This window comes from Saccopteryx bilineata, chromosome 8 (assembly GCF_036850765.1).
Source record: "Saccopteryx bilineata isolate mSacBil1 chromosome 8, mSacBil1_pri_phased_curated, whole genome shotgun sequence".
NCBI classification, from domain to species: domain Eukaryota; kingdom Metazoa; phylum Chordata; class Mammalia; order Chiroptera; family Emballonuridae; genus Saccopteryx; species Saccopteryx bilineata.
In genome coordinates, this window is record NC_089497.1 from 50,865,854 (window position 1) to 50,880,577 (window position 14,724).

The 14,724-nt window shown below is 40.6% G+C and overlaps 1 protein-coding gene across 2 annotated transcripts in view; it reads right to left on the reverse strand.

Moving 5' to 3' along the window:
* Positions 1 to 14,724, reverse strand: part of POLQ (DNA polymerase theta) — a 136,219-nt gene that overhangs the window by 45,653 nt on the left and 75,842 nt on the right. For both annotated transcript variants that reach the window (XM_066241868.1, XM_066241869.1), the window contains 4 exons: positions 12,136 to 12,376; positions 7,525 to 7,718; positions 3,426 to 3,563; positions 1,406 to 1,580 (listed from right to left, as the gene is read on the reverse strand). In XM_066241868.1, coding sequence (XP_066097965.1) covers positions 1,406 to 1,580; positions 3,426 to 3,563; positions 7,525 to 7,718; positions 12,136 to 12,376 — 748 coding nt within the window. The remainder of the gene's footprint in view (positions 1 to 1,405; positions 1,581 to 3,425; positions 3,564 to 7,524; positions 7,719 to 12,135; positions 12,377 to 14,724) is intronic.

The following is a 14,724-nucleotide window of genomic DNA, read 5'->3' on the forward strand; positions in this document are numbered from 1 at the left end:
GGAGAAGCGCCCATTTGCTTCTCCACCCCCCCCCCATTCCTCTCTGTCTCTCTCTTCCCCTCCCGCAGCCAAGGCTCCACTGGAGCAAAGATGGCCCGGGCGCTGGGGATGGCTCTGTGGCCTCTGCCCCAGGCGCTAGAGTGGCTCTGGTCGCAACATGGCGACACCCAGGAGGGTCGCAACATGGCGACACCCAGGAGGGTCGCAACATGGCGACGCCCAGGATGGGCAGAGCGTCGCCCCCTGGTGGGCGTGCCGGGTGGATCCCGGTCGGGCGCATGCGGGAGTCTGTCTGACTGTCTCTCCCTGTTTCCAGCTTCAGAAAAATGCAAAAAAAAAAAAAAAAAAACACAATAAGGAAAATAAAAACTTGATTACTTTCTACTTTTTAAGCAACAAATAAATGTGCTATGGCTTTTGTTTTTTTTCACCAACAAGGATTTATTTTACATAAGTTTACACCAATGAAACTGAAATACCAACTGGGAAAGAAATGACTAGGAAGGACAAAGAAGTTAACTAAATAGAGCATAAGGAAAAGAGAAGGTGTTGAGAATGAGGAATAAGCAAGTAGAGAAGAAAGCAGCTCCTCGTGGTGCCTCCATTCATATAACAGCAACTGAAAACTAGCCACGCATTAGTGCCCCGCGCTATTCTAAACAGCTGACATATATTAACCCTATTAAATCCTCAGTGAAGTAGGGCTGCAATCACTCTGTTTTATCACGAGGAGACTTAGGCACTGAGAAGAAACTGAGTACTTTGTCCAAAGAGTCACAGCACCAGGATTCAGACCTTTAAAACATCTGACATCAAAATGTACATTCTGTACCATCAATCTAAACTGCCTTCTCTGTGTGGAGTTAACACAGTCCTTACCTCCACTGCATGCAGCATTTGGCAAACGTTTAGAGTTTGCACTGTCTAGAGAAAGAATACCTTCTTCCTCACCTATACTCACACTATGTCAAGAGGGCCATGCCACACCCAAAGGACTCTCTTTTCTAATTGAGTAAAATAAGATGTTCATTTATTATACAAAAGCCCCAGATATCTACTTAGATTCAACTTAGAGAGAACCTTAAGATGTTCAAGAGAGGGCCTGAAATTAGGTAAGATCAAAGACTCAAATATTTAATCCGGAATATACTCTCATCCAAAGCACAGTCTCAGACATCCTAGTTACTCAATACTTGAAAGCAGAAACTGCATCTTACTAAATCTCTTCTCTGCATCTAGGTAGTATCCACCTATGCTTTAGATGTAGTATGTGTTTCATAAATGTTTATGAAACTTTGTGGAATCCAATGATCAGCACTGGAATTCCTTGCGAGCATAAGAAAATATATATATAATTTTTTTCTTCAAAAACTGTATATTATCCCTATTTACAATTCCTCATTACCTGTAGCAGTGTGTGATTGTGATATAGGGTAGATTCTTTCCATTCCAAGAAAAGGATTCAGCCGCCTTTCCCGCTGCAGAGGGAAGACCACTTTGGTGACAGCATTAGTGATTCTTCTCCACTCTAATATCAAGCCTGGTAAAGGATGTAATGCCTTTAATTTATTTAAAACATCCTGCCAAAGAAACATAATAAGGTAAGATCTGATTCTGATCCAAATTCCAGACCAAACTATAATAGAATCTCTTTTAGGTAAATAATATAGACTCAAAGTTAAATTTGCTAACTCTTGTATTTATACCTTGAAATTACTGTATGGGTTTTATAGAAATCACCATGATGCTAAAACTATAACTATAGATTATTAAAAGCAAGCATGCTAATGCTGAACAACATCAATTTAGATCTACCTTTAAAAAAATCAGTAAAATGTCAACTTAGCAAAGTAACTACCTCCCCACACTCTACCCAAGAGTTTATACCATGTCTTTTTATCTCTCTGTTTTCCTCCTCCAAACCTCAGGTAATTGGAGGTTTCCATGTTTTCTTTTCCTTAATACTTTCATGGTTTCTGTATCAAGAATATTAGGAAGCCCTGGCCGGTTGGCTCAGCGGTAGAGCGTCGGCCTGGCGTGCAGGGGACCCAGGTTTGATTCCCGGCCAGGGCACATAGGAGAAGCGCCCATTTGCTTCTCCACCGCCCCCCCCATTCCTCTCTGTCTCTCTCTTCCCCTCCCGCAGCCAAAGCTCCATTGGAGCAAAGATGGCCCAGGTGCTGGGGATGGCTCCTTGGCCTCTGCCCCAGGCGCTAGAGTGGCTCTGGTTGCTACAGAGCGATGCCCCGGAGGGGCAGAGCATCGCCCCCTGGTGGGCGTGCCAGGTGGATCCCGGTCGGGCACATGCGGGAGTCTGTCTGACTGTCTCTCCCCGTTTCCAGCTTCAGAAAAATACAAAAAAAAAAAAGAATATTAGGAGATGTTTATCTTTAAGACTTTGAATTTTCTACACTAGACTTTCGATGAATCATTAAGGAATAGCAACTTGTGAAGTGAAAGGGCCAATGAGAGCAAATAAAAAGGTTTGCTACAGAATGAAGCTGTGGAAACTCCCGCAGATCTAGCATGTTACAGTTAATGATATTAGGGTCAAAATTCGACAGTATGGTAACGTGGACTACTCTCTCCATGGCTGCTGTGGCTGTCTTTCTACCCTCATTTTTCCATTGAAAATTTATTCAGTAAAAATGTAAAATGAGCCCTTTCTCTCTTCTTTTCCATACAAACAATTTTCATGAATTATGACTACCAATTTTACTTTGGAATCAGCATGCTAGATTCTTTTTTTTTTTTTTTAAAGATTTTATTTATTGATTTTACAGCGAGAGGAGAAAGAGGGATGGAAAGTGAGAAGTATCGACTCATAGTTGTTTCATTTTAGTTGTTCACTGATTGTCTGTTATATGTGCCTTGACCAGGCAGCCCAGGGTTTAGAACTGGTGACCTCAGCAATTCCATGTCAATGCTCTATCCACTGTGCCACCACAGGCCAGGCAGCATGCTAGATTCTTAAAAGAAACTCATGTAAAACTTACTATTTTGTCCTGGAATAGAAAAAAAAAGTGTTCTTTTTATTGACTCAGGTTTTATTCTTTTGCTTTTTTAAAAAAAAAACATTCTTCCATATCTTTGTTCATGTTCATATAAATATACAAATTGTATTACACTGGAAGTCTAAGAGTAATGGATATCAATAATTAAGTAATGTCTACAGGCCTGAGTTTATAAACCTTTACACTGTTTTCATGATAGGAAGGACAGAGCTGCTGATCAGATCATGGTCCAACTTTTCCCTGCTGAAATATCTCAATATTTACTGCTGGCAGCCAAACTACAAACCAGTTTGTTTTTACGTGGCTAAGTTCAAATGGTGGGCTATGTTGGATCTTGATCATCAACATTCTTTGAAGACACCAAAGTGCTAAAAGCAGCTCGGTTTCTGCCCGGGGGCTGCCCCTACGTACCTTGCTAGTGCTGAACCGTCTCCCCAGCCTCAGCTTGCCTCCTTTGTCATTCCCTCTTCTGGTAGAACCCAAAGTTTTCTTGCTGCCTTGGTTTTCTCTCTCTCCATTTGGTGGCAACTTCAGTTCCAAAAACAAAACCTGTAAGAAATTAAAGCTTCTTTAGTCAAGAATCAAATCTCAAGTATTGTCAGTCAGAAAATATTTTTAAAAGTTGTTTGAAAAAAACAGTCTATATAGTTCAACATGGGTTGAAAAAACATTGGGTAATTTTGGTTTGTTTTTTTGGGGGGGAGATTTTTGAATTATCACATTTAATAAATAATGGCAATAAAAATGTATATGTCAGTAGGCTGTCCATACCTGAATTTAGGCACTAACAGATTAATACTAATTCCAGGCTTTAATAGCCAAGAACACAGGAATGCATACTCTGTGCTGCACAACGCTGAGATTTTAGGAGCTGAGGACTGTGATCTCTCCTAAATGCCACTTCATGTGGCAAACACTGCGGCTGCTCAATCACTGAAGCCCCAGAGAAAGTCAACATGGGAGTCATCAGAACTATTGTGATCACAAAAACCAGTGAACACTAAGTAGTAAGGGGTCCAAAAAGCCATCTGATTCTACCACCATAAAGCTGGACCCTGACAGTCCTTGGGCACAAAAAGTCAGGAGAAGGTGGCCAATTCCATGTGAAACGGAATAATGGAAGCTAGAGAGTGGCCAAAGCACCGACTGAAGAAACAGGGCCCACACAGGGCAGGTGCTCGGGCTCTGGGCACAGGGAGGATCCCACATATAATTCCTTCTCCAGGCCTCACTGAACACATCTGTGAAATGAGGGGGGTGGACAAGACAGGGGCAATAGGCAGTATTATGTATTGAGCACCCACTCTATACCAGTCATTATGCTAGGTACTTTAACACATGTCATCACATGTAGTCTTACTACACTTGATCTTAGCCAAAAGGCCGAGAAGCGATCACACATGTAGTCTTTATAACAATTCTGTGACAAATCTGAAAAAGACAGAGAAACTTGCTCAATGTTACATAGCTAGAAATAGTAGAATTAGAACCCAGAGTCCTATAACTCTAAAGTCCTTTATTTTTTTCTTTAAGAGGTCAGCAAACTTTTCCCATAAAGGGCCACATAATAGACATTTTCACGATTTACCGTCTGTCACAATTTCTCAACTGTGAAAATATAGAATGAAAGCAGCTACAGACAAGTAAACAAACAGGTGTGGCTACACTCCGATAAAATTTTATTTACAAAAACAGGTGACAGATCAAATCTGGCCCACAAATTAGTTTGCTGAAACCTGCTCTAGACCAGTGCCATTCAAAAGAACTTTTTGCAATAATGCAAATGTTCCATATTTTCACTGTTCAATATGATAGCCACTAGCCAGTGTGGCAACTGGACATCTGAAATGTGGTTAGCACAAATAAGGAACTAAATTGATATCTATTATTTAATTTTAATTAATTTTAACTTAAGTAATGACAAGTGGCTAGTAACTCCTGTATTAATGCAGCTCTAGATGAATAATAATATCCAGTCTGGTTCAAAGATTCAAGTTAAAATCAGCAAGTATTAAATTACCTTACATGTAACTTCTATTTTAGCATGAGACCTAAGAACAAGCTAGGAACACCAATGGCCTTTTATTCTGGCTCAGAGTTTGCTCTAGGCCTATGGCCTTAATACCTTAGTGGCCACCTGAGTCACAAGGGCACAGATTCCTGCCTTGGTTCCAAGCTTACTCGTGCTGAAATCCAGAGAATCTATATTTTTAGTGAGCTCCTTTTGTAATTTTATGTGCTTTCAGGTAGGTACTGGCTTTGAGAGTTCTGAGCTAAAGAACTCAAAAGAAAATAGTAGACACCCACAAAGGCACCACTGAATTCAAACAAATATACCATATGGTTAGGAGAAACAAAGATACTCATTTTCTTAAACATATAATTCTGTGGCTTAAAAACTGACATTTTATAAGTGTATATAACATCTGTTGAGTACTATGAGATGGGCACTCTTCTAAGTGTTTTATATTTATCATTTACTCCCCAGAGCAATTCCATTAAGTATTTCTAGTATAACCCATTTTACTGATGAAGAAACTGAGATAAAGAGTTGATGTAGCCTTGCCCAGGTAGCTCAGTAGATGAAGCGTTGTCTGGGTGCACTGAGGTCGCAGGTTCAATCCCAGGTCAGGACACATATGAGAAGTAATCAATGAGTACACAACTAAATAAAACAACTAAGTAGAACAAGTTGATGCTTCTTTCTCTCTCTTTCTCTCCCTACCCCTATCTCTCTCTCTCTCTCTTTCAATTAATGGAAAATTAAAAAAAAAAAAAAGAGTTGATGTACTGGCTCAAAATCATTGATTAATTAATAAATGAAAGAGGTAGGATTCAAACCCAAGAAATTTGTCTCTAAAGCAGTGGTTCTCAACCTTTCTAATGCCGTGACCCCGCAATACAGTTCCTCATGTTGCGGTGACCCCAAACCAAAAAATAATTTTGGTGGCTACTTCATAACTGTAATTTTGCTACAGTTATGATTCGGAATGTAAATACCTGATATGCATTATGTATTTTCCGATGGCTTTAGGTCGCCGGGGTCGCGACCCACAGGTTGAGAACCGCTGCTCTAAAGCCTATGATCTTCACCAATGTGCTCTACTATTAAATCACATCTAGGCCCTGGTCGGTTGGCTCAGTGGTAGAATGTCAGCCAGTGTGTGGATATCCTAGGTTTGATTTCCGGTCAGGGTACACAGGAGAAGTGACTATCTGCTTCTCCATCCTGCCCCCCGCCTCTCTCTCTCTCTCTCTCTCTCTCTCTCTCTTTCCCTTCCACAGCCATGGTTCAAATGGTTCAAGTGAAGTTGGCCTCAGGCACTGAGGATAGCTTGTGGCCTTCACCTCAGGTGCTAAAAAAAAATGGCTCAGTTGCTGAGCAACAGAGCAACGACCCCAGATGGGCAGAGCATTGCCCCATAGTGGACTTGCCAGGTGGATCCTGGTCAGGGCGCATGTGGGAGTCTATCTCTCTGCCTCCCCTCCTCTCACAAAAATGAAAAATAATAAATAAATTACATCTAAAAGACACTGTAACTTCGATACTATCAAGTGTAAGTACCCAACCTACATTGGCAATCCTTCCAAAACAACTCAGTCACCCTTTGTAGAGTGTGGGGAAAGGAGAGACTAGAACACCAATTTTTGAAAATAAAAATAAGAATAAACTATATCAAAATTTATGTAACGTGAAGAAAATCTTAATTAGGTTTAAAAAGCAAATAATCATGTCTGACTCATGGTGGCGCATGGATAGAGCATCAACCTGGGAAACTGAGGTCCCAGGTTTGAAACCCTGAGGCCACCAGCTTGGACATGGGCTCATCCGGCTTGAGTACAGGCTCACGAGCTTGAGCGCGGGGTCTCCAGCTTGAGCATGAAATCATTGACATGACCCTAAGGTCTCTGGCTTGAGTCATGGGGTCACTGGCTCACCTGGAGCTCCCCACCCCCACCCCCAACCCCATCAAGGCACGTATGACAAAACAATCCATGAAAAACTAAAGGGCCGCAACTACGAGTTGATGCTTCTAACTTTTCTCCCTTCCTGTCTCTCTCTTTCTAAAAAGAAAAAAATCACAAAAAAATCCATTTTTCATTAACTGAGAAAAATATCTAATTTTGTATTCTAAAAAAGGATTTAGAGGTGAGGAAGGGGTGAGAGCCCATGAAATGACTGACTTCATGGAGAAACAGCTACACTGTTACCAACTGTCTTTTCTTCAACACCACTTACTTATAAGTGCCTCCTCTGTGCCCAGCAAACTTCCTTCTCGTGGAGCATATGTTCTAGGAGCCTCCTTTACTACCTTCCTATTTCATACATAGAAGGTATAACTTATAAATTATAAGTTATATGTTAGAATTATCTATCTCCAAAGTATTCTGGTTAACTGAATTGTTTTTTACTTATCTTTGGTGTTTCTTTAAGAAATACACACACTCATACACACCACTTTTAACTCTAAAAATTAGTTTTCTAAATTCCTTATTGCCATGATACAACCTCAGCGATGTCATCTGAACTGGTGAAGGAAAAACTGTGGCCCGCTAGTTGGTACGCCTGAGTCTCAATTGCATGCAGTTTGGCCTGCATGATGTGTTTCTGACTTTCACATTCTGCAGTACTGAAGCCGATTCCATTTAGTTCTAGCAAGGCCAAGCAGTACTGACAGGGCATTTCCACTTTACGTAAAACATCTGGAAGAGAAAAAGAAAACTAAAACATTAATTTACCAGCCAAGCGACTACATCAGCATCATTCTCTAATCACAATCACACATAGAATTCTTCTAGCAAAATCCACAGGTGGTACCCACACTATTCTATATTTTTCTTTTTTTTTACAGAGACAGAGAGAGTCAGAGAGAGGGATAGACAGGGACAGACAGACAGGAGAGAGATGAGAAGCATCAATCATTAGTTTTTCATTGCAACACCTTAGTTGTTCATTGATTGCTTTCTCATATGTGCCTTGACTGTGGGGCTACAGCAGACCCAGTAACCACTTGCTCAAGCCAGCGACCCTGGGTCCAAGCTGGTGAGCTTTGCTCAAACCAGATGAGCCCACGCTCAAGCTGGCGACCTCGGGGTCTCGAACCTGGATCCTCCGCATCCCAGTCTGACGCTCTATCCACTGCACCACCACCTGGTCAGGCTATACCCCCACTATTCTTCATGATCCAGTCTCCTGAGCAGCATTCTCAACCCAACAATAAAAGGTATAAAAGTACTGTCCACTTTAGTACTAGACTACTATCCTTGGCTAGCCAGAGAATAAAAGAATTAGCAATCTTGTGGATTGTCTGGATTACCTAATAATGTTTCTGCTTCTACTCTTAGCAAGAGCAAAATAGCCAATGTTATTTGCTAACATGACAACAAAGTGTCAGTTCCTTGAAATTGTTTCCAATATTCCTGGTTCCATGGTGTGCATGCCTGCACAAAGAATTAAACATGGGTGTTTTACATTTTTCGATGCAGTCAGCAAAGAGCAAGGAAAATTCCTGATAAGAATCAGACTATTTTTATATTTGCTGACATTTATCAACAGAGTTGTCATTCTAACTCAATTTTTCCATTATTCTCATAGAAATTTTAGTTTCAAAGATACTCTATAAACAGGGTGGAGTTGAGAGATACTGTATACTGAGCTTCAGCATTTATATATTGCTCATGATGCCTTTTGACATACTATCATCTCTGAGAAGACCTGAAGCAAAGGCAACTATTTCAATTTGTATTGGACAAGAGTCTGAAATTATCTGCCCACAAAACTCTTCTTTTACATTACTTACTAACATCCTGAATAGTATCCATAGAATGCACTGTGAGAAATACTGTCCTAAATCATTAGGAAAATATCCTTGCCAAAGACTTCAGTCTCTAGTACTATGGGCCACTAGGACTCTAAGAAACCCTGGCCTGCCCTCCCAAGCTCTACAAACACAGTGTCTGAGGCATTACTGGTCTCAATCAGCAGGAGATAGATTTCCAGGGACACTCATACCCACCACCAAAGCAAGTGCGAGCTAGTGGTCTCTAATAGGAAGAGTTACTAAGTAGTCACTCTGGATTTCAAGGCCTAAACCCAAAGCAGAAATTCATGGGATACTGGTCTAGAAAAATAAGGAACTAGGGTCAGAATAAGAGTAGTCAAAGTCAGAGTGACAGGGAGCCAGACTGGATCCTTAGGCAGTAGGAAGAAGCAGGTTGTCATGGGAATGAAATCCTATAGCCAAAAGGTGGAAGGGATATATACCTTTAAAATAGCAATAGGAGGAAAAGCTGATTCTCAAATTCCTGTTCTTAACCAAAACTCTCGTATAAGGCTAATGCGGTCCTTGGATAACAGCAGGGGCAAGAGGAAAACCTTTCTAGAGGAAAGCTTCCCAAGTTAGGCCAGCCCTGATCAAATCTTGTATGAAAAAAGTATGAAAAATACAAGATAGCAAAGAAATATGAGTGGAATTCAGCAGAAACAACAAATGACAGATTTAGATTCCAAGAACTACAAATATGAAATTGTTAGAAAAGTTTACAGGACACGGTTGTGAATAAATTGTTTACAAAATAAAAAAGTGACAAATACAAACAAAGGAAAACAGGGTGTGAATATATCAATAATCAGAATAAACTTATAAGTTAAAAATATTGCTAAGCTTCAAAAGTAAACGAATAAGCTATATTCTGTTTATAAGACACATTTAAAGGATAAGGAATAGCAAAAGACAAATGTTAATCAAAAGAAAGTTGATGCTGCTGTATTCATTCCATAAAATAGACTAAGAATAAAAAATATTAGGCCCTGGCCAGTTGGCTCAGCGGTAGAGCATCGGCCTAGTGTGCGGAGGACCCGGGTTCGATTCCCGGCCAGGGCACATAGAAGAAGCGCCCATTTGCTTCTCCACCCCTCCACCGCGCTTTCCTCTCTGTCTCTCTCTTCCCCTCCCGCAGCCAAGGCTCCATTGGAGCAAAGATGGCCGGGGCGCTGGGGATGGCTCTGTGGCCTCTGCCCCAGGCACTAGAGTGGCTCTGGTCGCAACATGGCGACGCCCAGGATGGGCAGAGCATCGCCCCCTGGTGGGCAGAGCGTCGCCCCTGGTGGGCGTGCCGGGTGGATCCCAGTCGGGCAATGCGGGAGTCTGTCTGACTGTCTCTCCCTGTTTCCAGCTTCAGAAAAATGAAAAAAAAAAAATTAGTGGTAGAGCTGGCCACAACATAAAGATAGAAGGTTTAATACACCAGGAAGATAAATCAATTTTAAACATGTGTGATTCTAATAAAATGACCTCAAAATATATAGTTACATTTCACTGAACTACATGCAAAATTAGATATAGAAAATTTTAAAAACCTTGATTTAACAGACACTTATGAAATTCTGCATCCAGAGTTAGAATGCACATTCCTCTTACATGTATGTGCAATATTTACACCACAGTTCCAGTTTTAGGTCACAAAGCAACTCAAATAATTCCAAAGAATGGAAATTATATAACCATGTTCCTCAACCACAATACAATTAACTTTGAAGGTAATAATAAAAATACAAAATAAAAAGTTTCCAAATACTAGAAATTAAAAATCAATCTTCTAAATAATTTGTGAGTCAAAAAGTGTTATAACAGAAAATCTTAAATATTTAGAATAAAATGATGAAAACATTACATGTCAAATCTTGTGAAATAAAATGAAAGTAAAGCTTTAAGAAAAATTTATAGCCTAAAATACTTAAATTAGAAGAGAAATTATTTGAAAAATTGTAAGTTTAGTGTCAAACGTATGAATTTAGAAAAAGGACTGTAAAATAAAGTCAAGGAAACTAGAAGAAAAGAGAGAATGATGACAGAAATCAAGGAAATAGAAAACAAAAACAATAGGAAAGGTCGAAGGCAAAACTGATTCTTTGAAAAGACTGAAAAATTGAATAAGCCCTGGCCGGTTGGCTCAGCGGTAGAGCGTCGGCCTAGCGTGCGGAGGACCCGGGTTCGATTCCCGGCCAGGGCACACAGGAGAAGCGCCCATTTGCTTCTCCACCCCTCCGCCGCGCTTTCCTCTCTGTCTCTCTCTTCCCCTCCCGCAGCCAAGGCTCCATTGGAGCAGAGATGGCCCGGGCGCTGGGGATGGCTCTGTGGCCGCTGCCTCAGGCGCTAGAGTGGCTCTGGTCGCAAATATGGCGACGCCCAAGATGGGCAGAGCATCCCCCCTGGTGGGCAGAGCGTCGCCCCTGGTGGGCGTGCCGGGTGGATCCCGGTCGGGCGCATGCGGGAGTCTGTCTGACTGTCTCTCCCCATTTCCAGCTTCAGAAAAATGAAAAAATGAAAAAAAAAAAAAAATTGAATAAAACTACTGAGATTAAACTATAAATATTACATAAAAAGAAGACATAGATACACTTGAAATGTTAAAAAAAGAAAAACTAATAGCTTTATGACAAAAAATTTGAGAATTTAGATGACAGATAAATTCTTTAAAAATATAGCTTACCAAAACATAATCTAAAAGATATATTGAATAATTTTACAGTTATTAGAGACATCAAAGTAGTTGAAAAATATATTTCCACAAAGAAACAGTGTACAAATTCTACCAAAATTTCAAGGAACACATCATTGCTATGATACATAAACTTCCCCAAAATAACTCATTCATGAATTCATCAACTAATTCCATGAATTTAATAAAAAGAAATAAAAAGTCTCACTTTTCTAAATCCATGAAAGATATATTCTAGGAATGAATAGAAATCATTTGAAAAAATTCAAATATAAAAGCAATAAGTAAATAAAACATCACTAATTCTCTTCATTATAGTAGAGCCTAAGCTTAGCATACCATGATCAAAGCAGGGACAGATGCCTGTTTATGTAAATAAAACTTTACTGGAACACTCATTTTCATATTTCTATGGCTGCTTTCAAGTTACTAGGGCAGACTTGAATATTTGTGATTGAGACTGTCTGGGCTGCAAAGTGAAAAATATTTACTATCTGGCCTTTTAAAAGAAAAGTTTGTTTTGACCCCTGTACTGATACTCCAATGATAGAGTTTCTGTATAAAAGTAGAGCTATTGCCAGTTTGTAACAGCATAAAAATGCCAGAAACTTTGCTTTACCATGAAGGTTTTCCTTCTTCAACAAAGAATTGAGTTGGCTCATAGAGTTGAAGACGAGAATCGACTCAACAGATGCCCTGTATCGCCCAGAATGCTCAGTGCTGACATTCAGTCCCAGGCTTTGAATTCCTTCGCCAGTCTCTATCCCTTCCAGGAGTGAAAGCTCATGAGGAAGGAAACGGGTAACTATGCTGTGAAGAGTCGGCTCCTTAGAATCTGGATCAAGTAACCAGCACGCCACCTGAAAGAACAGCAATCAGAAGTGTTCTTGATTTTTTTCAAAGACACTTCTTCACCTATATGTTAAAAGAGGGGGGGTGGGGGGGGAGAAGGCTCATTTTTACTTAATATTTATTCAGTGGTCTTCCCAGGAGAGAAGAAAAGGAACTGTAGCAGGACTTATTTTCATTACCAATGAGAGCAGCAACCTTCAAAGAAGGAAAACATAACTGTTCTATTACTGCAATACTCCTGATGACCTAGTCTGTAGTAGGCTTAAAACCACGTGCCTCTTGGAAACAACCAAAGTGTCCTTTGATAGAGAATCAGACAAACAAGATGAGGTACATATATATACTATAGAATATTACTCAGCCGTAAGAAAAGAAATACTGCTATTTACAACATCATGGATGGACCTTGAGAATATTAGGCTAAGTGAAATAAGTCAGCTAGAAAAAGCTAAGAACCATATGATTTCACTCATTTGTGGGATATAGAACTGAAACTCATAGCACAGACAACAGTATGGTGGTTATCAGAGGGAAGGGGGTGGGGAGATAGTAAAGAGAAAAGGAGGCAACTATATGGTGACAGATTGATTTTGAATGGTGGGCACACAAGGCTATATACACATCATGTATTGTAGAGATGTACACTTGAAACCTATATAATCTTATTAACCAATGTCATCCCAATAAATTTAATTTAAAATAGAATTTTAAAAACATGCCTCTCAGCCTGACCAGGCAGTGGCGCAGTGGATAGAGCGTTGGACTGGGATGCCGAGGACCCAGGTTCAAGACCCCGAGGTCGTCAGCTTGAACACAGGTTTATCTGGTTTGAGCAAAAGCTCACCAGCTTGGACCCAAGGTCGCTGGCTCGAGCAAGGGATTACTCGGTCTGCTGAAGGCCCGCGGTCAGTGAACAACTAAGGTGTCACAATGTGCAACGAGAAACTAATGATTGATGCTTCTCATCTCTCTGTTCCTGTCTGTCTGTCCCTATCTGTCCCTCTCTCTGAGTCTCTCTGTCTCTATAAAAAAAAAACACAAACATGCTTCTCAGCTCACTGAAACCATGTTTCTGAAAATACAGATGGACTCTTCTCCATTGAGGCTGACTTTGGCTAAAATACTATAATAAAAATGGGCCTATATAGTTTCAGACTTATTTAATTCTTTCAACATTAAAAAAATGAGGCACAAATGTTTTATCATTAAAAGTTCACATCTATCACTTGGACCTGCTGGCTCAGTAGATAGAGCATATGGATGTCCTGGGTTCAATTTCCAGACAGGGCACACAGAAGCAATTATCTGCTTCTCTTCCTTGCCATCTCCCCCTTTTCTCTCTCCTCCCCTCCCACAGCCAGCGGCTCAATTAGTTCAAGCATGGACCATGGGCACTGAGGATAACTAGGTTGGTCCTAGTGCATCAGCCTCAGGTGCTAATAATAGCTTGGGTGATTTGCACATTAGCCCCAGACAGGGGTTACCTGGTAGATCCAAGTCAGGGCACATGCAGGAGTCTGTCTCACTATCTCCCTTCCTTTCACTTAAAAAAAAAAAAAGTTCACATTCAGAGTTCTAGAAAGCCTCTGCTTTCCCCTCAGAATAAGGGCCTATTATCATGAACATCCAACTGGTTATTTGATCGCTCTGTTTAGCTACCCAACAAGACTAGATCTAGCAGATCACAACTGAATTTTAGCCTGACCGGGCAGTTGCACAATGGATAGAGCATCAGACTGGGATGCGGAAGACCCAGTTTCAAGACCCCGAGGTCGCCAGCTTGAGTGAGGGCTCATCTGGTTTGAGCAAAAGCTCACCAGCTTGAGCCCAAGGTCCCTGGCTCAAGCAAGGGGTTAATCGGTCTGCTGAAGGCCCGCGTCAAGGCACGTATGAGAAAGCAATGAATGAACAATTAAGGTGTTGCAACATGCAACAAAAAACTAACGATTGATGCTTCTCATCTCTCCATTCCTGTCTGTCTGTCCCTGTCTATCCCTCTCTCTGTAAAAAAACAAAACAAAACTGAATTTAGAATAAGGAAATATAAGCCTTGTTCCTAAGTCTGACAATTATTGTACGGCTCAGTTACTTTTGTAGGTTAAGAATGTAGCTTTATAGAGGTGTGAATTAAAACAAAATATAAATATCACCTTTGTCCCCAGTCCCCATGTCTAGTACAGAACTTCCAATATTCTTTAAATTTCCTAAGTAGGAATAAATATAAAGGTGCCTTTTGTTATGTTAATAAGGTGACTTTAAGCCCTAGCGAGTTTGATCAGTGAATAGAGCAATGGCCCAGCATATAGACATTCTGAGTTCAATTCCTGGTCAGGGCACAAAAAAGAAGCAACCATCT